General features: G+C 48.8%; 2 protein-coding genes across 3 annotated transcripts in view; both read right to left on the bottom strand.

Annotated features, from left to right (window-relative positions):
* LOC114040947 (zinc finger protein 850-like) overlaps positions 1-24,099 on the bottom strand; it is a 155,544-nt gene that overhangs the window by 112,197 nt on the left and 19,248 nt on the right. The window contains exon 6 of the mRNA XM_027859182.1: positions 3,659-4,531. Within this exon, the coding sequence (XP_027714983.1) occupies positions 3,659-4,531 (873 nt within the window). The remainder of the gene's footprint in view (positions 1-3,658; positions 4,532-24,099) is intronic.
* Positions 10,016-23,934, bottom strand: LOC114040933 (neurotrophin receptor-interacting factor homolog). 2 transcript variants are annotated; one of them, XM_027859176.1, is made up of 6 exons: positions 23,779-23,934; positions 22,152-22,358; positions 21,799-21,902; positions 17,546-17,672; positions 10,460-10,823; positions 10,016-10,038 (listed from the first exon to the last, which is right to left on the bottom strand). In XM_027859176.1, exons 2-5 carry the CDS (start codon positions 22,165-22,167, stop codon positions 10,810-10,812), a joined length of 261 nt encoding a protein of 86 aa, XP_027714977.1. In that variant the 5' UTR covers positions 22,168-22,358; positions 23,779-23,934; the 3' UTR covers positions 10,016-10,038; positions 10,460-10,809. The 2 variants fall into 2 exon arrangements, with proteins under 2 accessions (XP_027714977.1, XP_027714975.1); XM_027859174.1 differs by lacking the exons at positions 10,016-10,038; positions 10,460-10,823 and adding an exon at positions 17,073-17,141.

Here is a 24,099-nt window from a genome sequence, read left to right as displayed (position 1 = left end):
CAGGGCTGCTCATCCACCTTTGGTTTCTACCTGGCACTCAACTTTCACCTGTGGCTCCAAGAAGCGGTAGCATGTGCAATGCCCAACCCCACGTAAACTATTTTGGCAGACAGGCCAAACCAGGTTGAGGGTAATCAACGGGCCTCAGATCCATTGATGTTCTGGGGGTAGGGGACACTATCAACCCCCAGTATGTGAAGACTTTCCCCAGTGGAAGAGGCCATGAAGGAGGTTGCCGTGGAGTACCTAGAGCTCAGTCAAGACATTGAAAATAATAAGCTCATCCACTGCATTCTTGGCCATCACCAGCCATCTTGGCTTTTGTCCTGCCACCAGACTTCTATGACTCTGAAAGAGAGAGTGAGGCTGATGACATGGTGCCACTCTGCCTCACTTCAATCCATTTCACACACAAGTCAAGACATCACCTTCCAAATGGACTCGAGAAGGGCTCTAGCAGAAATCTCTATCATTTCCAAGGGAAACTTCACGAAATCTCCACAAACATCTTCTCTAGGCTTGAGCCCACTTTCCCCTGGACTCTCTCTGTACTTTGGGAGAGTGTACCGCTGGTTTGAGGGAGGGGGGGAGATGCTTGGATCTACTATTCTTATTCTCTGCATTTAGTAAATATTCCATTCTAAAAGTTAATTGTCTGGCTGACTAACTGATACCAACTGATAATTACCATACACCAGTGGAGACACATGAGCTATCATGTTGGGAAAACACTACCCCCAACACCTCAGTTACTCCTAGAACTCTAAGGGAGGAGAGGCCAACTGACCTCCAGGGACCTAAACTGCTAGTGCAAGGAGGCTTTGGGAGAGGGAGCCCAGAGGCTACTCTACAAATACTTCAAAGATCATGTGAAATGTATCACAAAAAATGGAGAAAGACACACCCTGAATTTCAAAAAAGGGATGGGAACAGAGTCTGCAAACTATAGGCCAGTGAAGTTTGATTCCTGGGAACATTTTAGAATGAACCACTAAAGAGGTGGTTGGTGAATATCCAGAAAGTGGGGCTGACCAAAAGGCAGCCTGTTTTTATCAGGAACAGAACTGGTTGGATGACTGGGCTCAAGGAATAGTCGTAAATGACTCAATGGCAATAAGGCAGGGATTTTCCAATGGAGTACCCCAAATAATCTGTGCTTGACCATGGCCTGTTTATTAATTTTAATTAATGATTTGGATAAAGGCCTAGATGGCAGACTCATCATTCACAGATTTCTGGGAGGGAAGTATCTCTTTTGTAAAAGTTAAATTGGGGCAGCTAGGTGGCGCAGTGGATAGAGCACTGGTCCTGAAGTCAGGAGGACCTGAGTTCAAATCCAGCCTCAGGCAACTTGACACTTACTAGCTGTGTGACCCTGGGCAAGTCACTTAACCCCATTGCCTAACCAAAAAACAAAAAAACAAAAACAAAAGTAAAAGTTAAATTGATATCAACTGGTTGATTGATATAAGGGGGCACACTAGATGAGGCCTTGAGAACGAAGCCCTAGAACTCTGAGGAGAAAAGCAGTCATTCTCCTCTGAGGATCCAGATTTAAAGGGTGAATGGGAGCTGGAAGAGTGAGTGCTAGTTAGGGTACTACATATGTGAATATTTTTTCTTCATTACAGAGGAAGGCACGTATGCAAGAGAAGTAGTTATGACAGGGGGAAAACTCATACATTAATAAAGTATTTGGTAGAAGTAGGTGTTCATCTCATGTTCTATGTGCTACAATAGCTTCCAACACTGCTTTCTGTCCTAAGGACTGTCAAGGCTCTGCCCTTTTTCCTGTGGTCCCTGAGATGTTCTCTGTTCCATGTCCAAATCTCCATTTCAATTCTGTCTTCCTAGGTTTGCTGTTTTAAGTTCCCTTCGAGACCTAACATTCCACATCCTGATGACCCTTCTGACTCTCTCTAAATTCTCAGATCAAAGGCCCCTTCCAAATCTGCCTAAGTCCTTCACATTAGCTTTCTTGGCTGCCACATCACACTGCTGACATATTGAATGTACCTAGTGATAATCAAAGATCAACTGAGCCCCAGTAAGGGCCAAAAACCTGAATTAATCTTTTCTCTGAGTGAACTAAAAATGCCCCTGTGTCAGCAATTACAGGACCAGATGAAGCTGACCAGCATTCTTTCTGTTTGTGATCACCAAGGACAGGACACCTGGGCCCAGACACTGTCTGGAAGAGGGGGACTTTTCTTACCTTGGTATCCTATGGACAAATGTTACATAGGGGAAACACAGATATCCTGAGACTATAATTCCAATGGACACTTTGACATTCTCCTATCTTATTGTATTTACAACCTATTCAATTATGAAAATTCCTTTTTCATGCTCTGGTTAAACATATGGAGATCATAAATCTGAATAACACAGACTTCCTGAGTTAGAGTTTAAATGTCCTTCTAAAATTCCTTGATTCAGTCAGAGTTAAAGCTCTGGCTTCATGTCGCTAAGTTAAGGGAATAAACAATATGAATTTACTTATCACCTAGCTTGTTGCCTCTTTAGCCAGCTTTCAGGTAGACAGTAATGGTGCCGTGACTTCGGATGGAAATGAAGGAGTAGGTGAAAACAACACCCCACCTGGGCAACGCTGGAGGCTCGGGCACCTAGGATCCGTTTTTTCCTGGAGCCCTAACTTTGATGGGGTCAGGTAAATTGTCCTATTCCCAGCTTCCGTGGACCTCCCACTAGTTTGACTGGAGTTCAAAAGAAAACTCCCTTTAAGCTAGCTCTGGGGTTGGGGATCAAGTTGAGGTTCAGAAACGCTGTCTACTGTTATCATTTAGGTCCCCTCAGGTAAGGATCTATCTAGGAAAAATTGGCTTTGGGTCAATCAGAAACTAAAACTAGAAATCGGGCTAACAAGACCACTACCTCTTATATGTCAAGCCATTACAATGTGGTGATCACAAATATTGCCAGCACTGATGTCATTTAACTAAAGACAGCCCCAAATTATGTTGGCCACGATCGGGTTCTTTTGATAGTCTCCTCAGGTACACCCAGATTTCTAGCCTGGAGACAAGGAGACTCAAATCTCTAAATATTTGAAAAGCTTTGGTGGGAAGGGAGAATCAGACTGCTTCTATTTAGGTCTAGAGGGTAGAAGTAGGATCAGTGAGTAGAAATTACAAGTGGGCAAATTTAGGTTTGATGTCAAGGAAAACTGATAACTCCTTCTTGATTCCTTCTCCTCTTCTGACAATCAAATTGGCAAAATGCAAATCAAAAATAAAAGGGCAGGGGACAGGGGTGCTAAACATCAGGGAAATAAAAGAGTTAAGACCAAAAAACCATAATATAACTTATTTTATTAAGTAGGTTTAAAAGGTAAAATGGATTTTTACTCCCTCTGGGTAACATGAACAATAAGTAATTATCAGAAGACAAATTAAAGTTATTACTTATAGGTGTGAATAGTTTAAATTCCACCATTAAATGAATAAGAGTGACAGACTGGACCCGAGCACCTTGCAGACTATCTGGCATATAGTAGGCTTTCTGTAAATGCTTGTTGATTTATTATATTCTTTCAGAAAATACATTTACTGCAAAGAGATGAAGCTAGACTAAATTGGACACAGCTAGCTTTTCTCTCTAGAATGAATCTTTTGATGTCGAGTTAGGTTTGTGCTACGTGTAAAGGTTTTCCCACATTCTTCACATTTGTAAGGCTTCTCTCCTGTATGAATCTTCTGATGTTTACTAAAGTTGGAATGGTGCCTGAAAGCTTTCCCACACTCACTACATGCGTAAGGTTTTTCTCCAGTATGAATCCTCTGATGTTCAACAAGTTCTGATCGATGACTAAAAGCTTTTCCACATTCTTGACATTTAAAAAGCTTCTCTCCACTATGAATTTTCTGATGTTTGATAAGGCTTGACCACTGTCTGAAGGCTTTCCCACATTCAGTACATTTGAAAGGCTTCTCTCCCGTATGAATCCTCTGATGCTGAACGAGGACAGAGGATTTACAGAAGGCTTTTCCACACATATCACATGTATAAGGTTTCTCTCCAGTGTGAATCCTCTGATGTACAATAAGGTAGGAGCTGCTGCTGAAGGCTTTCCCACACTCGGCACATTTGTAAGGCTTCTCCGCAGTGTATGTCCTCTGATGTACAATAAGTTCTGAATGGTGATTGAAGGTTTTCCCACATTCATTACATTTGTGAGGTTTCTCTCCAGTATGAATCCTATGATGTACAATGAGGTAGGAGCTGTTGCTAAAGGCCTTTCCACATTCGGTACATTTATAAGGCTTCTCTCTTGTATGAATCCTCTGATGCACAGTAAGGTAGGAGCTGTTACTGAAGGTTTTGCCACATACGTTACATTTATAAGGTTTCTCTCCTGTATGAATCCTCTGGTGTACAGTAAGTGCTGAGCGGTTATTAAAGGCCTTCTGACATTCAGTACATTTATAAGGCTTCTCTCCAGTATGGGTTCTTTGATGCACAATAAGGGCTGAACGGTTATTAAAGGCCTTCTCACATTCATTACATTTATGTTTCATTCTGGTGTGAATCTTATGATGTTTAGTCGTTTGCCTGAAGCGTCTCTCTTCTTTTCCCTGGGGCCTCACTGTCTGACTCCCACAGTCCTCAGCAATCCTCAAAATGGAGTGATGATCACCTATTCTAAGTCTTCCAACTGGCCCCTCTTTGGATGGTTCTTCTTCAGGAATGTTTGCCTTTGAAGTTTTCTCCTGGGCCTTGTTCCTAGTCTCCCAGCCTGAAAGAGAATAAAATTAAGTGTGAGGGTCCCCAGTGATCTGAACTGGGCAGCTTGGATGACGTCATGCAATTGTCACAGGTGCCCCACAGAGAAAACAATTCCCAAATACGTCCTTTACTCTCTGGGAGGAGAATGGGAAAGGGCAAGAAGGGAAAATGGAGGACACCCCAGAAGAGGCCAAAGGACTTAATCTGTGGGCAAGGTGAGCACAGAGGGAAGGGATTAGAAAAGCCACAGGGTAGGGCTAAGACCTGAAGCCAGATCACTTAAGGGTAGCCAATGAAATTCCAATCCACTACTATTTACTAAATAGGGCCTAAGTTCCAGTCAGTTTACCCCAATGCGCAGAGTCAGGATTGTCTTGGTTCCTGTCCCACCACTGCACGGCTAGCACATTTACTATGACTCTCCCCATTTTACAGTTGAGGGTATGAGGTACAGAGCGGTGTAGGCACTTGACCAAGGACACAAAACCAGGGTAAGGGCTGAGATTTGGTCCCATCATCCTTAGTCTACTTCTTCCATAGTGAATAGTCAGCTAGCACTGATTAAGCTCCCACTGTGTGGCAAGCCCTGTTTTAAGTACCAATGACAAAGACAAAAGACAGTCCCTGCCCTCAAGGAGCTTGCAGTCTGGTGGGGGAGACAACATGCAAACAAATAGGTAAAATCATGCTATGCACAAGATAAACTAGAGATAACCAATGGAGGAAAGGCATTCACATCAAGGTGGATCAGGAAAGACTCCTGGGGAAGGTGGGGTTTGAGTTGAGACTTAAAGCCAGGAAGATCAGTAGTCATGCAAAGGAAGGAGAGCCTTCCAGACCTGGGGGAAAATGCCCAGAGGCACAGCATGGAGGGTCCTGTTTGTAGAACAGCCAGCAGGCCAGTGTCATGGGGCGTGAGGAGTAAGAAGACTGGAAGGGCAGGAGGGGGCCGGTTATGAAGAACTTTGATGGTAAGCAGAGTATGTTGTATTTGCTCCTGGAAGTAAGAGTAGCCACTGGAGTTTACTGAGTAGGTAAGTGACATGACTGGACCTGAGGTTTAGGAAAATCACTTTGGTGGCTGAATGGAAGACGGGCCAGAGTCAGGAGGTGCTGAGGCAGGCAGACCCTCTCCCTTCCCCCTGCAGCAGCTATTGCAATAATCCAGGTATTAGGTGATGAGGGTCTACACCAGGGTAGGGGCAGTGTCAGAGGAAGGAAGGGGGCATATTTGAGAGATGCTGCAAAGGTTAAACTGACAGGCCTCAGCACCATACTGGATATGGGGGGGGGGGGGGGGGGGAGAGGTAGGAGGAGTCCAGGATAACAATGCAAACCTGGGGAAATGGTGGTGTTCTCAACATTGATTAGGGAAGGTAAGAAGGAAGGTTTGGGAAGAAAGATAATGAATTCCATTTTGGGCATTGTGAGTTTACGATGTCTCCCGGACATCCAGTTTGAGATGTTGGATAGGAAGTTGAAGATGTGAGACTAACAGTCAGCAGAAAGGTTAGGGCTGGATAAGTGGATATGAGAATCATTAGCACAGAGATGAAAATTGAATCCACAGGAGTTAATGAGATTGCCAAGTGCAGTATTATAGAGAGAAGAGGGCCCAAGATAGGAGCCAATGGGACACCTTTGTTTAGAGGGGATGATCTGGAGGCTCTCCCAGTGAAGGAGATGGAGAAGTGGGCTGAGGGGTGGGAGGAGAACCAGGAGAGAAGTGTCATGAAAACCCAGAGAGAAAAGAGGGTCAGAAGGAGACAATCCCAATGTCAAAAGTTGCAGAGAGGCTAAGGAGAATGAGGACTGAGAAAAGGCAGTACATTCGGTAACTAAGAAAGCATTGGTCATTCTGGAGAGAGCAGCTGCTCTGAATCATAAGATCAGAAGCCAGACTGCAAGGAGTTAAGGAAAGAGTCAGATGAGAAGTGGGGGCACCCATTGAAGATGGTCTTCTCAGGGGAGGAGCGATACGGGACAACAGTGGAAATAGAAGAACCAAGGGAGGGTTTTCTGAGGACGAGGGAGACAGCCTATTTGTAGGCAGTAGGGAGGAGCCAGCAGATAGGGAGAGATTAAAGATGAGAGACAAAGGAAGGGTGGCAGAGGGGGTGACCTGCCAGAGGGACCTGAAGGAATGGGAGCGCTTGAGTGAGTAGAGGGGTTCACTGGGGTAAGGAGTAAGACCACTTCATCATGGGAAACAAGAGTGAAGGAGAGAGGGGCAGAAGGCACCTAAGTGGAGGAGGAAGAAGGAAGGAGAGGGTCATAGTGAATGGCCTCCATTTTTTCTGCAAACTATGAGGCAAGGGGCTCAGCTGATTTGGGGAGGGGAGCCACGGGATATTTGAGGAGGGATGAGGTTTGGATCACTCCCTAGCATGAGAGAGATGTTAGGGAAGAGAGAGATATTGTAAGCCAGAGAGTAAATTCATGGAGGAAGGAAGAAGGGGCATGTCCTGAAGGCATGTAGACAGCATCTACCAGGTTTTTGATCAGGTGGCAGATGCTGATTGTTTAAACCTCAAAGGAGGAAAGGTTACTAAGTGTTGCTGGGAGGAGGGGAACCTTGAAGTGTGATGGCAATCGAGGAGTATTCCAATCCTCTCACCTCTACCGGGGAGTCTGAGTGAATGAGGAGAAATGCCACCGGTGCTGAAAAGGATGGCCTGTGTCGCTGGGGGGAGGCAGAAGACAGAAGGAGTGGTGAAGGAAAAGATTCGGGATGAAGGAAAGTTTGTTGTCTAAGCATTCCAGAGGGCACAGTGGAAACAATGGGGAGCTTTTGTTTGGGACTTTAGGAGTGGGGGATGAAGGGAATGGGAATAAGGAATTGGGCAGTGGGGGATGGGAAGTGAGGTCTCGAGAAAAACCAATGGGGGTTCAGAATCATTGAGATGGGAAGAGTATGACCATGGGGGAGTTTCATAAAGTGAAAATTTTGGAAAGATTTTCAACATAACAGACTAAACAAGGGGGAAACAGAAACAATCAAACTAAATAAATAACCCAGTATCCAATAAACTGGAAAACATAAATTACTTAGGAAAGATCTCCCTATTGCATAAAAACTTCTGGGAAAACTAGAAAGCAATGTCGCAGAAATTATATCTAGACAAACAACTTATACCATATTCCACAATACAATCCAAATGACCATAATATTAAAGATCATACAAGAAAAAAATCCTCAGAGAAACAAATCCCCTACTTCTCATTCACAGCAGCCAGATGCCTCTGGGACAGCCAATCCTCACTTGCTGACCCAGAGCCTCGAGTCACAGGCAGTAATCACTCCACTGGGACAAAATATGCAAACATCGCAGATAACACGCATCACTCTACTATCTTTCCTATTCTCTGTTAACAGTTGAGACTTCCAGCCTTTAAAAAAAAAATCTAAACGTGGGTATTTCATTCTCTACTCTGAGCACTAGGTGATACTGCAAAGACTCCAGGTGGTACCTAGACGCTCCTCTCTAATCACCTCCATCCATCAGAAACGTTTGCTTCTTCAGAAGTATAACCCAAGGGGCAGAGCCAAGATGGTGGAGAAAAGGCAGGGACCAGCCTGAGCTCTCCAAAAAACCTCCAAAGATCTTTGAATAATGCCTTAAAACACATTCATGGATGCACCCTCACAGCATACATTGGCATTCAACACACTATATCAAAGTAAGGAGAAGTGACAGACAGGATGTAAGAGTGACAAAGGTAATAGGTGTCGCACAGTGCTGGACTGACCGTAGACTTATCCTCTCCAAGCTAAATATTTGCATTCAACAAAAGTAGCATTCCCAAGGCAAGACAACTACCAGAAGACTTAATATCAAAAGATTAGATGCCTTCTCTGAGTGTGACAGTTTGTTGCTAACTTGGAGGGAAAGCTGAGCCAACATGCAGTTGGCAACGGTGGACAGAAAAGGAGTGGGCAGTTTTCAGAGATTTGGCATGTAGCACTGCATTTGCTCATCTGGGTCAGAACACTTGGAAACATCAAGATTGGTCTGAGGAAAATTATGGGGAAATTCAGAAGTTGCTAAATGAAAAACGAAACTCCACAGGGTTCACCAGCAGAATAGTTCATCTGTCTCTAAGAAAGCAGTGTTTAATTCCATCAAAAGTAAAGTATGAGGAATGCTTAGAGAGACGCAGGATTCTTGGCTCAGCAAGAAGTTAGATGAGATTCGGTTTTATGCTGATAGTAACAATCCAAAGCATTTTTATGATGCCTTAAGGGCTATTTATGGGCCAAAGAAATACACTGCATCTCAGCTACTCAGCGCTGATGGAGCCACATTGATTAGTGATGAGGACCTGACCCTAGAGAGATGGGCTGAACACTTCCATAATGTCCTCAACAGACCCTCATCCATCAGTGCTGAAGCCACTGACCTTTTACCTCAGGGTGAAGTCAGTCCCTCTCTAGTCAGATTTCTAACTGAAGAAAGGGTTTTAAATGCCCCTAGGCTACTTTAGTGTGGCAAAGCTCCTGGCACTGATTCTCTTCCAGCTGCGATTTACAAGGCAGGGGGTCCAGGGCTCATTCAAAAGCTGACTGAAATTTTCTAGGTTATTATATGGCAAGAGGAGGTTATCCCCCCAGGATTCAAGGATGCCTCCATTGTCCATCTCTGTAAAGGTCTGTGACAATCACAGGAGGGGTCTCTCTCTTAGTCATTGCTGTAAAGATTCTGGCCAGAGTCCCCCTTAATGGGCTGATCCTTCACCTGGAAGACGGTCATCTGAGAGCCAGTGTGGCTTCAGAAACGGCCCAGGAACGGGTGACATCATGCTTGCTGCCCAACAACTCCAGGAGAAATGCCAGCAGTAGAAGTGACGATCTGACCAAAGCCTTTGATACTATCAGTCGTGAGGGCTTACACAAAATTACGTCAGCATGTGGCTGCCCAGAGAAGTTCATCAGCGCCGGACATCAATTTCATGATGGCACGCTGGCTCAGGTTCCGGATAATGGACGGCGTTCTTGGGATTTCCCAGTCACCAATGGAGTGAAGGAAGGCTGTGTGCTTGCTCCCATGCTTTTAAGCAATGTTGTCAAATGCTTTCAACAAGGATGAAAATGGCATCGAGGTCAGCTGTCTCACTGCCAGTAAATGATTTAACTTGAAAAGGCTGCAAGCGTTCACAAAGAGGTCCAAAGAAACAATACGAGGACCCTCTCAAGGTCTCTCTGAAGAACTCTGGGATTGATCGGGTGACATGGGAGACACTGGCACAGGACCGCTCAGCATGGTACGCCCTCATCAGAGAAGGTGCTGTGCTCTAGGAGCAAAACAGAATTTTTGTTGTTGAGTCATTCTGGGCACGTCTGACTCTTTGTGACCCCATTTGGGGTTTTCTTGGCAAAGACACTGGAATGGTTTGCTTTTCCTTCTCCAGCTCATTTTATAGATGAGGAAACTGAGGGAAACAGGGTTAAGTGACTTGTCCAGGATCACACAGCTAGTAAGTATCTGAGGCCAGATTTGAACTTGGGTCTTTGTTATTCTAGGCCCGGAGCTCTATGCACTGCCCAACCTATCTGCCCTCAAAGCTGAATTGCAGTAGCTACAAAGAAATGTGAGGTCTGCCAATTTAAAGACATTTCCACTCTAAATGTTCACATGGACTATTTGTACCTGAGCTATAGTAGAGCTTTCCAAGCTCCTACTGGTCCAATCAACCACAAGGAGACACCCCATACCTTGACCCAGACACAGTGATGTCATTTTGGTCCTCTTCAAGCAGGAAGGCCAGCAACCAAACAACCACCATCAGAAGGCTCCTGTCCAGCACAAAGCCTCTGGTGCACCATGAGGGTTGGAAGCCCTTCCCACGTCCTTTACATTTGTAAGACTTCTTTCTCCCCAGTATCGGCTTCTGGTCTCCTCTCACTTGCTTTAACCGTCTCTCCTGGCTTCTTCCTTGCTGTTCTGGGTCTGGATCCCACATCCATCAGCTTCCCCCCAATCAGGTGGCACACATCACCCATCCTAAGTCTCTCTATCAGCCCCTGGGATGGTTCTTCTTTGGAGTTACCGCCTTGGTCTCGGTCTACGTCTCACAGTCTAAAAGAAAATGAAATGACGTAAACATTACTAATTCCCTGAGCCAGCTGTGGTGGGAATAAGGTAATGCCATCACCCAAAGTGGCACACCCACAAGAGAATGGGAACAGAGGAAGGAGGCTAACAGATTTGTGGGAGAGGGGCACACAAAAGGGTCAGAAAAACACACAGGAGGACTGGGCTGCAAGATGGAAAAAGACTGCATTAGGGAGAACCAGACAGAGTGAAAGGAGAAAGAAGAGAGCAGCAGAGACCCCCGTCATCTGGCACCTGTGCCAGGGTCATGGCGCACACAGGCCCAGGCCCAGGCCACCTCCTAGGCTGTCTCTGGGAGTGTAGGCCACTGCTCCCAGAGAAGGCTAATGCTACACAACTCTGGCTTGCCGATAGCATAGATCGTATTATCCCCTTTTTAGAAATGAAGACACAGAGGAACAGAGGGGAAGTGATTTGTGAAGGGTTGCTCAGTAACACCTTAAACTTCTATGGCCCTTAAAGGTTTACAAAGACCTTGGACAGTAACTGATAATGAGAGAGTGATCCCTAGAGCCCCACTTTACAGTCACGGAAGGAGAGGCTGAGAGGAAGCGTGACTTGTCCAAGGTCACACAGCTGGACATTGATCCCATGTCTTGCTGCCCTTTGGGTCCCCTCACTCCACCCAGCAGTGGAATGCACCTTCTGCCCTCGGAGAAAAGCCACGGCCTAGCTCTCGGTACCCCCGGAGCTGCCCAAGACCAGTCCTCTCTAGGACAAGGGCCACAAACGCCGACCCTTGCCAGAAGCTCAGGGTTGCCTTCACCACCGGTCACTTTCACTGTGTCTTCTGTCCAGGGACTATCAGGTACTGACCAACCTGGCCGCCTCTTGGCCCAGCCCCTTCTCCTGGCCTGAGCATCCGCCTCTGCAGTCAGCAGACCCCGCAGCAGGAGCCGCCCCTCTCCTCCTCCTTCCCAGGGCTCACACGACCATCAGCCCTTTGCTCCCAGATTACTGTGCCTGTGCTCTGTATTTCACTTTGTATGCACTGCTCCTTTCCAGCAGAATGGAAACTCCCTGAGGGCAGGGGTTCTTTTCTTTCTGCCTCTGTATTTCCAGCTCTGGCACAGTGCCTAGCATTTCACGGGTGCTTCACAAAGGCAGGTGGCCTCTGAAATCTCTCTCTGACCACAGTCTCAGTTTCCATCTTCCTCGGCCTCAGTCCCCTGCCCTTCACAACACAACCACCCCCGGCCCCCTAGACTATTGGTCGGGACATCTTCGTTTTTCACAGTCTGAGCATCAAACCCCATTCTGCAGGACCGTCACTCTTTGTGGGGCTGCTGAGGAAGACGCGGCCTTTCCATCCCTCAGCTGGTGACTCCCATCCCCTAAGGGAGTCTGCCCCCTTCTGTGACCCTCTTCCTCCTCAGCAGGGGATTTATCTGTATTCTGCTCCAGCTACGGCTGCCCTTGCCGGGGAAAGCCCAGTGACATATCCTCTGCCCTTCAGTACAGCCGACAAGTCAGGTGACTCAGCCAGGGTGCCACCTCGGCGTGTACAAGACCCAAGAGCGGAGCCGGGGGTGTTCTTGACGTCGAGGCCAGCACAGCCCCATCACACACCACCACCTCATCCTTGTGAATGTCTGTCAGACCATCAGTAGACAGGGACCACTTCAGACTGCCTGTGACAGGCCTGGCTCGGACCTCGCTGCTGCCACCGCTACCAAGTAGAAGAAACTGGCTCTGACTTCTGGCCACCACCGCGATCTGAGGAGGACACTGCCCCAGGCTGACGCTGGAAGGCCCAGCAGCTGCAGCACCAAGGCCAGGGAGGAAGGCCCCAGGCTGCCCCTTCGGACGCGTAACCCCTTCTCTTCCCCACCTGCTCTCTGTAAAATGCCACTTCTCCATGCTACTACCACAGGCCCACTGCGAGTCGATGCCCTGGGCGCATCTGCTCTCTGCACATAACAAAACTGCAGAGGACTGCCTCTGCGTCATTGATGGGGTCAATGACCAAATGACCACAGTCCCTAGGGTCCCACCCTTCTCTGCCAATACACATTCCTTTGATTTCTTTCTTACAGCTGCATGGAGGGAGTTCCTTGCTTTACTCCTGAATTCACAGGATGGCTTCTACTGTCTCCTTGCAAATGAGGCTGTCTTGGTGTGGGGTTCATTCCACAAGGACTTGGTGAATAGCTACTATGGGCCAAGCCCCGAGGACACAATAGGGAACATGAAGCAGTCACGGTCTCCAAGTCCACATTCTATTGTCGGGAGCAGTAAGCTCACGGAAGCAGGAACACAAAACCCCAAAACACAGGGAGAGGCCCCGGCAAGTGCAAGGGGGGCTATCAAGACAGGATTGTCGTGGAAAGGGGAACTTCAGCTGCATTCATCCGATTTTAACAGGGCTTTCTGTGCCCACACGTTCTATGGAATCTGGACTTTTCATGCAGAAATATTGTTTAAAGCGAACTTTCCAGTGCCAAGAGTAGCCTGCTGGAGACTTAAGTAACTCCGTTCTGGATTCTGGATTCACCATTCTTACTACGTATGACCCTGCCTGAGCACTGGACCGGCTGCCACGAGAAAACTTAACTGGAACAAATGAGGACATGCTGGCCCCAAGGGGGTCCACTGCCCCCTCATCCCTCGCTGGGGCCGGACGGTCCCTCTGACCCAGCACGACGAGCCAGACCAGTAAGGCTACGTTCCTCCCCTGTCTCCTCTCACTGGGGATGCACTGCCTCCTTCCAAGTCCTCGCCATCGTGTAAACAGTTGCCCAGCACTGAGCAGCTATTTCTTTCTCTGCCTCATGCAGTGAGGGAGTACTACAGCCAAACCGGGGGGGGGGCCGTGTGCATCCACTGCCCCTATTCGGTCCTGGCTTGTTGCCAGTGGCTGGTCAAGCAGACCAAAAGAAAGTTTGTGCAACAAGACAGACGGGTGTTGTCCCAAGTATCTGTTGGAAGGCCACAGGAATGCTGGCAAACTACCACACTGGGGATGGAGCTGTGTTCCAGCTATTCTAAGGAAAAATTGGGATTCTGAGAGAAAACAAGACAATTCTTCCCCTCTGACCCAACAATGCCCCTGCAGGGCATGTGCCCTTGAGAGGTCTAAGGCTAAGAGAGCCCTCATACGAGAACAGAGCGCTTCAAGGCCCGGGACCCAGAGCGGTGCCAGAACACAGCACCAGACCCTCGAGGAGGCAGTAAATGAATCAAGCGGGTGCCCGCTGAAGGAAGAACGGCCACACACGCTGGCCTGGGAATGCCGGGAAACAACCGTGCACAGTAAGAGGACAAAAATGGGAAATCCCGAGGAAACGAGCCACGCAACACACGGGGACACCAAGGAGAGGACGCGCACAGGCTTCGTAAGAAACAAGGCAGAGAAACTCCGGCAGACAACGAACGTGGATGGTGAAAGCATGCAGTGAGAGACAGGAAATGGATCTTTAATGAGATGGAGGCCTTCCCAGAATTCCTGATGAAAACACAGGATGGTGCCTGGTACACAGAAGGTGCTTAATAAATGTTTACTAACTAACTAAAAAGACAAGAGCTGTGTGGAGACACTGAAATGTAAACACAGGAGTTGGGAACTACAAAAAGGCAAAAGGAACATTCACATAAAAGCACCCATGGGTGTGTGCACATATACACATACACACATGCTCACACGCTAACACACAGATGCACATACACAGACGCAAAAGTGTCTGCATGCACACACACAACACAACAAGCCCACATACAAAGACACACGTCTGGGAAAACACACACATGTGCACACTCGAAAACCCACAAGCACCCACATGCAAGCAGCTTCATGCATGCACACTCAGATGCATACATACACTCTCATGCACAAACACACAAGAACATGCATGAACAGACACAACCATAAATCCACACGCACACACAAACATACACAAACACATTCATGCAGACACACACGTACACATGCTTGAACTCATAAATATGCACATACACACAATCCACTGTACAAATATGCATGCTTATACAAAACTTCATGCACGTGCACAAACATGGAAACATGCAAAAATGGGTGTGTGCACATACACACCAACACACAAATGCACAATGATGTGCACACACTCACATGCAGAGACACATGAAAAACATGGATGCACACATGTAGACACAGATATACACGCGCAAATACGAGCACACAAATGCAGACATACACAAACACACAAAAGCAGGCACACCAGAAACACTCACACACATACATGCACACAAAAGTATACATGCCACACACAGATAGGCGCAAAACAAATATGCACACATATATACACATATGTAGACACTCGAGGAAGTGCATAGACAAACATGCACACACAAAAGTGCACACAATAGACGTATATAGGGGCACAAACACATGCACACCCAGAAGTCCACATGGGTACACATGTGTGTACTTGTGTGAAAACATACATGCATACACAGGCACACACACATGCCTGCACCAAAAAATTACCCAAGCATACACACATGTACACAAACACAAAAGCAGGTGCACATACAAGCACATGCACATGCACAGTGGCATGTGTGTGCATGTATATGTGTACACATATACAAACACACATGCATGCTTGTATGCAAACATGCCTGCAAACATGTGCCTGCACAAAAATACACATGAAAACTCCTCTTCATGGACATGCACAGATACATACAAACATACTACCCAGGCTTGCATACATGCCTACACATGTGCACACACAGAAATGTCTACACGAACACAGGCAGAACCACGTGTGTGAGACACATATACACAAAACATCCATTTGCACACACATGCACACACACGCACATTAATATGTACATCCTGGTACATGTAGGCACACAACACATGCAGATATGCACTCTAATGTAAATACATGCAAACATGCACACATCAACATACACACCCATTGACACACACAAGCACACATGCACACACATATGCTTACATGCATACATACAGGTACACACAAATATGCCCACACATGCACAATTCACAGAAGCGCACACAGTCACATACAGTTACACAGAAGGCACCCATGCACACATATATACACACATACACATACTCATGCACTCGCTTATGTATACAAAACATACGCATACACTTACACTGAACACATGCACATATATGTAAATAAAGGTTACAGGAACACATGTATGCACAGAGCAGGCAAACACATATTTACAGTATATGCTAACACTTGCACACATACATATTTACATGTGTAGATTTGCTCACATACACACTTGCACCATGCAGACATATGTGAGCACACGCATACAAACACATGAGTACATGTGTACACATGGTCCCAGTCATCATGCACACATGTGCACACTCTTACACATGGGCATACACCCCCCCCATGAAGACTTGTGTGCATATATGCACACGCACAAATACTCAAACACACACATGCACACACATAAACGTGTGCACACCCACACTCATAGATGGCATCCTCAGAGGCCCAGACTTGAGAGTCAGAGGACCTGGGTTTGAATGCTGCCCTTTATTACCTATGCAGTCTTGGGCCAAACCCTTCTGGGCCTCGCTGTACACATCTGGGAAATCAGGTAGTAGGAGAGATGGATGCTCCCAATGAGGTGGATACCACTTCCAGTGTGAGCTTCCCGCCAGCTCCACTAAGGCCCCAGCAGCCCTTCCCACCCACTGGGGCCTCCACAAAGGTCCTTGGCCACATAAAGTGCAGAAGAAGCACCCCTCCTTATTGCCTGGGAGTCCTCACAAACCTTCCTTCCTCTGCTCCCTGGGTCCCTGAGGGCTCATCCTTTGCTCTGTCTGACTGGCTGCCTGCACTGCCTGTCCCCACTCCTCCTGGGCCCTCTTCCCAAGGGCCTCTGTCCCCTCTGTCACAGACTTCCTCTCTGCCCAAATCTGTGCTGCACCTCAATCAAAGTACCCTCCTCCACCATCCCAGCCTCTCAGACCCATTAGAGGCCTGGGCCTTTCTGGAGCTGACCCTCCAAGTCCAGCCTTTTGGCAGACACCGAGCTGTAGGCTGCCCCGGTGTCGTGTGAATGATCTCTGAGATGGAGCCCCTCGATACCCCTGCCCCTGCTGGGGGGGTGGGATCGTTGGGCCTTGGGGACACTCCTGCCCACCTCCAAAGACAAATCTGGAAGGGGCCCTGGAGGTCAGCTGGTACCAAGCCCTCATTCCAAGGAGAAAGAGCCTGGGTGAAAGGCACCAGGACCAGGTCACTTCCAGCTTCAAGATTCCTCTGCAGCTCCATTGTCCTCAGGATGAGGGACCATAACCACAGCCTGGGTTTGAAGGACCGCCCCCCCAAAAGTGAAGAACACACTTGAGTAGAGCTGGGTCTGCAGTCTGAGGACCCTGAGACACATGAGCTGAGTCTCAGGCCTCAGTTCCCTCCACCGTAAAATGAGGACGTCGGATGAGTCAATGTCCAGAGTCTTTGAGTTCTGAGTTAATATGTGTGTATGTGTGTGTATGTGTGTGTATGTGTAAACACCCCCGATCCACCTCTCAGACTCCATACATACACACATAAAACAACGACCCTAAATCTACACGTACGTACACCCACTCATTCCTGGGCCTCAGTTCCAAACTCAGCCCCCTAGGGAGCCCTGTTCCCCAACTGGGAAGCAAAGATGAGCAGATACTGAATTATGGGATGGGGACCAGGGGGAAGCCGCCTTACCCAGGGAGACCAGGTTCCGGTAGGTCTCCAACATCACGTCCCGGTACAGCTGCCTCTGAGAGGGGCCCAGCCGCCCCCACTCCTCAGGGGTGAAGTCCACGGCCACGTCCCTGAAGGTCACAGGCTCCTGAAACACAGAGCACACACCTGCCGAGGGAGTACAAGAGACAAAGCAGACATGCAGAGATTTTTTCTAGGTCTTTGGGCCACCATTTCTTCTTTCGTAAGATGTGATGACATACAAGGTCCCTGCCCAACTGGATATGCTTAGTGCTAAATTAAGGCTGGCACTAGCAATGGAGGGCTCTGGGAAAAGCCTCCTGAAAAAGGAGAGATCTAAGTTGAATCTTGAAAGCAGCAAGGAAATCCAATAGATGGAGGGGAAGAGACCAAGCATTCCAGAGAAAGGGGACAGCCAGGGCAAAGGTATGGAGGTGAGAGATAGTCATGTGAAGAACAGCAAGAAAGCGAGTGTCACTGGGTCTTGACATGCACAAAGGGAAGGAAAATGTATGAAGACTAGAAAGGTGGGAAGGAGCCAGGTTGAGAAGATCTTTATATTCTAAACAGGAGAGGAGGCCTCTAGGGCTCAATGAGCAAGAAGCAGACACAGTATGATCATTCACGGCTAGATGGAGGATGGAGAGGGAAGAGACCTGAGGCAGGGAGACCCCCCCACCCCCAGTAGCTCTTGCAACAAGCTAAGTGTGAGGTGATGAGAACCTGCAAGAGGGTGGAGGCAATGTCAGAGGACAGAAGAGGGAGTACTGCAGAGATACTGCAGAGTGACGTTAACAAGAGAAGTTGTAGAGGTGACACTGACAAGAGAAGCTGCAGAGGTGATATCAACAAGAGATAGTGCAGAGGTGAAATCAACAACAGATGCTGCAGAGGTGAAATCAACAAGAGATGCTACAGAGGTGAAATAGACAAGAGATGCTACAGAGGTGAAATAGACAAGGGATGCTACAGAGGTGAAATAGACAAGAGATGCTGCAGAGGTGAAATAGACAAGAGATGCTAGAAGTGACATCAATCAGAGATGCTGCAGAGGCAACATTGACATGAGAAGTGCAGAGGTGATATCGACAAGGGATGCTGCAGGCGTGAAATTGACAGGCCTTGGCACCACATTGGATATAGGGGGTAAGAAATAGTGAGGAGTCCAGGATAACTCCTAGATTGGGAGCCTAAAGGACCAAGAGGATGGTGTTTCCCTCAACAGTGACAGGCAAGGGAAAAAGGTTTAGGGGGGAAAGAAAATGAGTTCCGTTTTGGATGTGTGGAGTTTTAAGATGTATACTGGACCACTATTTGACAAAACCTGCAGGGAAAACTAGAAAACAGTATAGCAGAAACCCGTTATAGACCAACATCTCACACTGTATAGCAAGTCAAAATGATTTACACATAAAGGGTGATACCATAAGCAAATTAGGAGAGCATGGAATAGTTTACCTGTTAGATCTATGGATAAGGGAAGAATTTAGGACCAAACAAGATACAGAGAATATTACAAAATGTAAAATGGATTATTTTGATTACATACAATTTTTTTTTAAATTTGCACAAACAAAACCAACGAAACCAAAATTAGAAGGAAAGCAGAAAACTGGGGGAAATTTTTACAGCAAGTATCTCTGATAAAGGCCTCATTTCTCAAATATATAGAGAACGGAGTCAAATTTATAAGAAAACAAGTCATTCCCCAATTGATAAGTGGTCAAAGGATATGAACAGGCAGTTTTCAGACAAAGAAATCAAAACTATCTATAGTCATATGAAAAAATGGTCTAAATCGCTATTGATTAGAGAAACACAAATTAAGACAACTCTGAGGTACCACTTCGCACCTATCAGATGGGCTAATTTGACAAAAAAGGAAAATGACAGATGTCGGAAGGGATGTGGGAAAACTGGGACACTAATGCACTGCTGCTGGAGTTGTGAACTGATTCAACCATTCTGGAGAGCAATTTGGAACTATGCCCAAAGGACTATAAAACTGTGAATACCCTTTGATCCAGCAATACCACTGCTAGGTTAGTACACGACATTTGTCGATCTGACCAAGGCCTCTGATACTGTCAGTCTTGAGGGCTGGTGGAAAATTATATCAAAATTTTGCTGCCCAGAGAAGTTCATCAGTATCATACATCAGTTTCATGACAGCATGATTGCCCAGGGTCTAGATAATGGATGGTGCTCTCATGCTTTCCCAGTCACCAACAGAGTGAAACAAGGCCGTGGGCTTCCTCCCATGCTTTTTAGCATGATGTTTTCAGTCATGTTGTCAAATGCTTTCAATGAGGATGAACACGGTATCCAGGTCAGCTGATGGTAAATTCTTCAACTTGAAAAGGCTACAAGCCAACACTAAAGTGGAGGGAGTGTTAGTGAATAATTTCCTATTTGCAGATGACGGTGCACTCAATGCAGCTTCTAAAGCTTAGATGCAACAAAGTATGGATCAATTCTCTGCTGCTTGTGCTAATTTTGGCCTAACAATTACCACCAAGAAAACATAAGTGCTCCAACACCCAGCACCACACCATCCATAGGTGGAACCATCTGTTACAGCAAATGAGGAAGTTTTAAATATTGAAGATAAGTTCACTTACCTTGGCAGTCTACTTTCCAGGGATGTACACTTTGATAATGAGATTGATGCATGCATTGCCAGAGCTAGCTCAGTGTTTGGGAGACCCTGAAGGAAAGCGTGAGGGAGCACAGGTATTAGACTGACTACCAAACTGAAGATCTACAGAGCTGTTGTGCTGACCTCACTGTTGTATGCCTGTGAAACCTGGAGAGCCTACCAGCGCCGTGCCAGGACCCGGAATCGCTTCTGTTTGAATTGTCTTAGGAAGATTCTAAAGATCACCTTGCAGGATATGGTACTAGACACTGAGGTCCTTTCTCGAACTGCCAAGCATTCAGACTCCACCGCAGAGAGTGCCTCTACAATGGGCTGGCCAGATGGTTCGAATGCCAAATGTACATTCGCCTAAAAGGCTATTCATGGAAAACTCACACAGGACAAGTGCTCACATGGAAGTCAGAAGAAGTGATACAAGGACACTCACAAGGTCTCTCTGAAGACTTATGGAATCGATTGTGTGACATGGGAGACCCTGGCACAGGACCATTCAGCATGGAGTACCCACATCAAAGAAGGTGCTGTGCTCTCTAGGCAAAGCAGAATTGAAGTAGCTTAAAAGAAACACGAGAGGCACAAATTTAGAACCATCTCCAGCAGAGGACGCCACGAAAGGGGAGAAGGGATCAGAGGCATGAGAACAAGGGGCCAGCCCTGGCGGGGAGCTGGACAAGGCCCCTCCAGGGGAGAGCCTCTAAAGCCCCCAGAGGGGATGCCTGGAAAAGGGTGAAAGGCCGAAGGGGGAGGTGGGGCCCTCCTCAGCTGAGAGGCTCAGGACAGCCCGGGGCAGTGGAAAACCAAGGTGAGTTAGGGGTGGCCAGGAAGGCCCAGGGGAGGTCAGATAACACATGCTGTCAGAAGGCAGCACATGGCAGGAGGCTGGAGGCTAGAGGCTAGAGGCTAGAGGCCGAGGCCTGCCCAGGGATCTGAGAGTCGAGATCACACTCTGGCTACCCTGTGGCTGTGACTCTAATCCTTGCCCGGGACTCCCCTCATTGGACAGCACAGAGGGGCCAACGCAGCCCCAGCATGGACCAGTCTGCAGCCAAGAGCCAGGGCCGGGCCTTCAAAGCTATCCACAAACTGTGTCCAACTTTATCTCCCTCTGCTCCCAAACACTGAGCCCACAGCTCAGGCCCCTCCCAAAAGCACATAAATGCCCACCTCCAAGCTCTCGTTCACCCCATTCTCCCCACCAGCAGTGCCACCCCCGGGCCCCTACAAAACTACATCCCCAAAGTCTTCCTTGACAGCCCAGCTGCCCCCAAACCTGGCTGCCTGACCTACCTTTTCCCATCAAGGCTTGCTCCAAGGGCTCCAGCCAAGGCCCTGTCTCTCCAAGGGCCAGCCGTATGGCCCTCCCCAGGCACCTGGACAGCACTCCCTCCAGCCTCAGGCCTCAGGGAAGCAACGAAGGAGTGGGGACTGTGGGAAAAGGGCGGAGGGAAGAGCGGGGCCAGGGGGGTCTGGTCCTTGTGGGAAGGTCCCTGGCCTCAACGAGTGGCCATTCTGACAAGTGATAACCAGGGAGGGGGCCCTGGAATGGCGATGGAAACCACAGACATAAGGCTTGTTACCAGAGCCAGAAACCTACCTGGCAAGGGGCTGCTAGGAGTGCAGAGGGGGCTGCTCCGTCCTCCTCTTCATCCTCCCCCTCCTCCTCCTCCTGGGCACGTGCTGCACCCTCAGTGGGCAGAGCTGGGGGAGGACACAAGAGTCATGGGGGGTGGGGGGGCAGGCCTGTGCAGTGGTGACCACCCTGTCCTCTCCCTCCCCCTCTTCCTCTCCTCTTCTGTCTCCTTAGAGTCACAGGCCTCTGACATCGGGGAGGCCAAGGCCCTCCTCTTACAGCAGGAGAAACTGAGGCTCAGGCAAGGGAAAGGACGTGTCCAAGGTGGTAAAGTTGGGACTCGAACCCAGGGCCCCAACTCCAAATCCCCTTCTCACCTCCCTCCTCGAGCATCCGGGCCACCAAGGCTAAGCCGTCCTCAGTAGGGGCTCACTGGGGCCGGCCGATCTCCCCTGCAGTCTCAGGGTCTGAGTCCCCGGCCGGATCCTCTGGCCTCGGGGCCTCCTCGGGTGGGGGTCTGCACAGGAAGCCACCCTCTGGGGGCCGAGCCAGGAATCCTGGGACAGTCCCTTCAAGGGTGGTTGCTGTGGGCAGAAGGAGGAGGATGTCAGTAATCAATGAATCAACCCACCAACATGCCTTTATTAAGCACCTACTATGTGAGCTGAGCCTATGCGAAGTGCTTAGGTTACAGAGACAAAAACAATGCTGTCCCTGCCTCTGAGGTGTCAGGAGCCTGGAGAAGGGAGAAGATCCTTAAGTACCAAGGAGGGAGGGCTTAGAAAGAGCCTCCAGGGCTCAGAGAATGGAGTGGGCAGGGACAGCCTGTCAGGCCTCCCCTGTACAAAGCCTCGTGGCTTTGGTGGCTGAATGGAGGATAGACTAGAGAGGGGGAAACTGAGGCAGGCACCTCCACCCCCAGCAGCTACTCAAACAGTCCTGGCTGAAGCGATGAGGGTCTGCCCCAAGGGGCAGGGGCAGTGAAGGTGGGAGAAGGGATGGGGAGGGGGGGGGTCCTACCCCAGGGTGGCAGCAACAGAGGAGAGGACAGGGGCCAGGGGATGGGGGGAATGGTGGCCGGCAGAAAGGGGTAAGGGGAATCAGTGTCAGAGGAGAAGAAGGGGTGGTCGCAGAGGGAGAGGTCATGGAAAAAAACTGCAAAGACCTGGTGACCACTTGGCTGTGTGGTATGAGAGGGAGGGAGGAGTCAGGGACTAGAGACCAAGAGGAGCTGGTACCTTGGACAGAGACAGGGCAGGGCGCAGCCACGCTTAGAGATGCCTGCAGGGGCACAGCACGCTGGTGATGTGAGACTGCACCCCTCTAGAGAGAGGTAAGGGCTGGATTGGCAGATGGGAGAGTGCTCTGACCAGAGCAGACAGGGGCTCACATGGGGGAGTGAGAGAAGACAGAGAGGACGTAGAAGAAGCCTCCAGACTGGGAGCAGGAGATTCAGCAGAGCGCAGAGAGAAGGGAAAGCGCTAGGGGCCTCGACCACACACAGACCCCCAGACCCTACGTCATGGGGCTCCTACCCACTCCCAAGGTCTCCTATCCACTCCCGGGCTGTCTCCTGGTCTAGAAGAAGAGACTGAGGTTCAGAGAGGTTTGGAAGCCAAAGGAGAGGTTCACAATTCCAGGGTGGTGGGAGGAATAGTCACCGCCCCGGGGCCTCCGAGCCTCCCAAGAGCCCAGTGATGGGAGATTTTCCAGATGAGGAGACTGAGGCTCAGAGTGTCCCGGGCAGGAATGAAAGCCAGGCCTCTCCTGACTTTCAGGCTAGCTGATCATCCCATCCCATCCTAGGATTCGGATTCCATTAAGTGCACATTAAGCACCTGCTGTGTGCCTGGGCACTGGAAACCACAGGAGCTCCAACAGCAGGTGACATCACCATCCCCTCCTCTGCCTGTGTCTGGATCACCTAGCAACAGATGACGTAAGCGGGCCCCGCCCCTCTTCTGCCTGTGCCCAACGGCTCCAGCCGCAGATGACGTTACATACCCCAGCTTCTCCTCTGCCTAGGGCCCTAGCAACAGATGACATCACCTCCAGGCATTCGCCGCTCCCGCAACAAGTGACGTCACGTCCCCTCCCCAGGTGCCGGGACTCCTCCTCTTCCCATGCCCCGGGCGCCAAGCGCCCGCATAAAGAATCGAGGTTCAGAGACGCCGGGGTCCGCACGTACCGGCTCCGAAGGCGCTCCCCCGGGGGCGCGGGGAGCCAGGCACGCAAAGGCCGAGAAGGAACGGGCGTGCGCGAGCGGCAGCCAGGACGAGGCCAGCGCCAATGCGCGCGCATCCCCAGGCTCCAGGAGCACAGTGC

This window comes from Vombatus ursinus, unplaced genomic scaffold (genome assembly GCF_900497805.2).
Source record: "Vombatus ursinus unplaced genomic scaffold, bare-nosed wombat genome assembly UNPS02014159.1, whole genome shotgun sequence".
NCBI lineage: Eukaryota > Metazoa > Chordata > Mammalia > Diprotodontia > Vombatidae > Vombatus > Vombatus ursinus.
This window is presented reverse-complemented; position numbering and strand designations above follow the sequence as displayed.

Excerpts from the sequence above, each read along its gene's own strand:
- LOC114040933 (XM_027859174.1), bottom strand. Across the intron at positions 17,673-21,798 it reads TCCTAGCAGCCCCTTGCCAG|GAGCCTGTGACCTTCAGGGA; the intron begins GTAGGTTTCTGG and ends TCTGTGTTTCAG. Across the intron at positions 17,142-17,545 it reads CCGGAACCTGGTCTCCCTGG|GCTGTGGTTATGGTCCCTCA; the intron begins GTAAGGCGGCTT and ends CTTCAAACCCAG.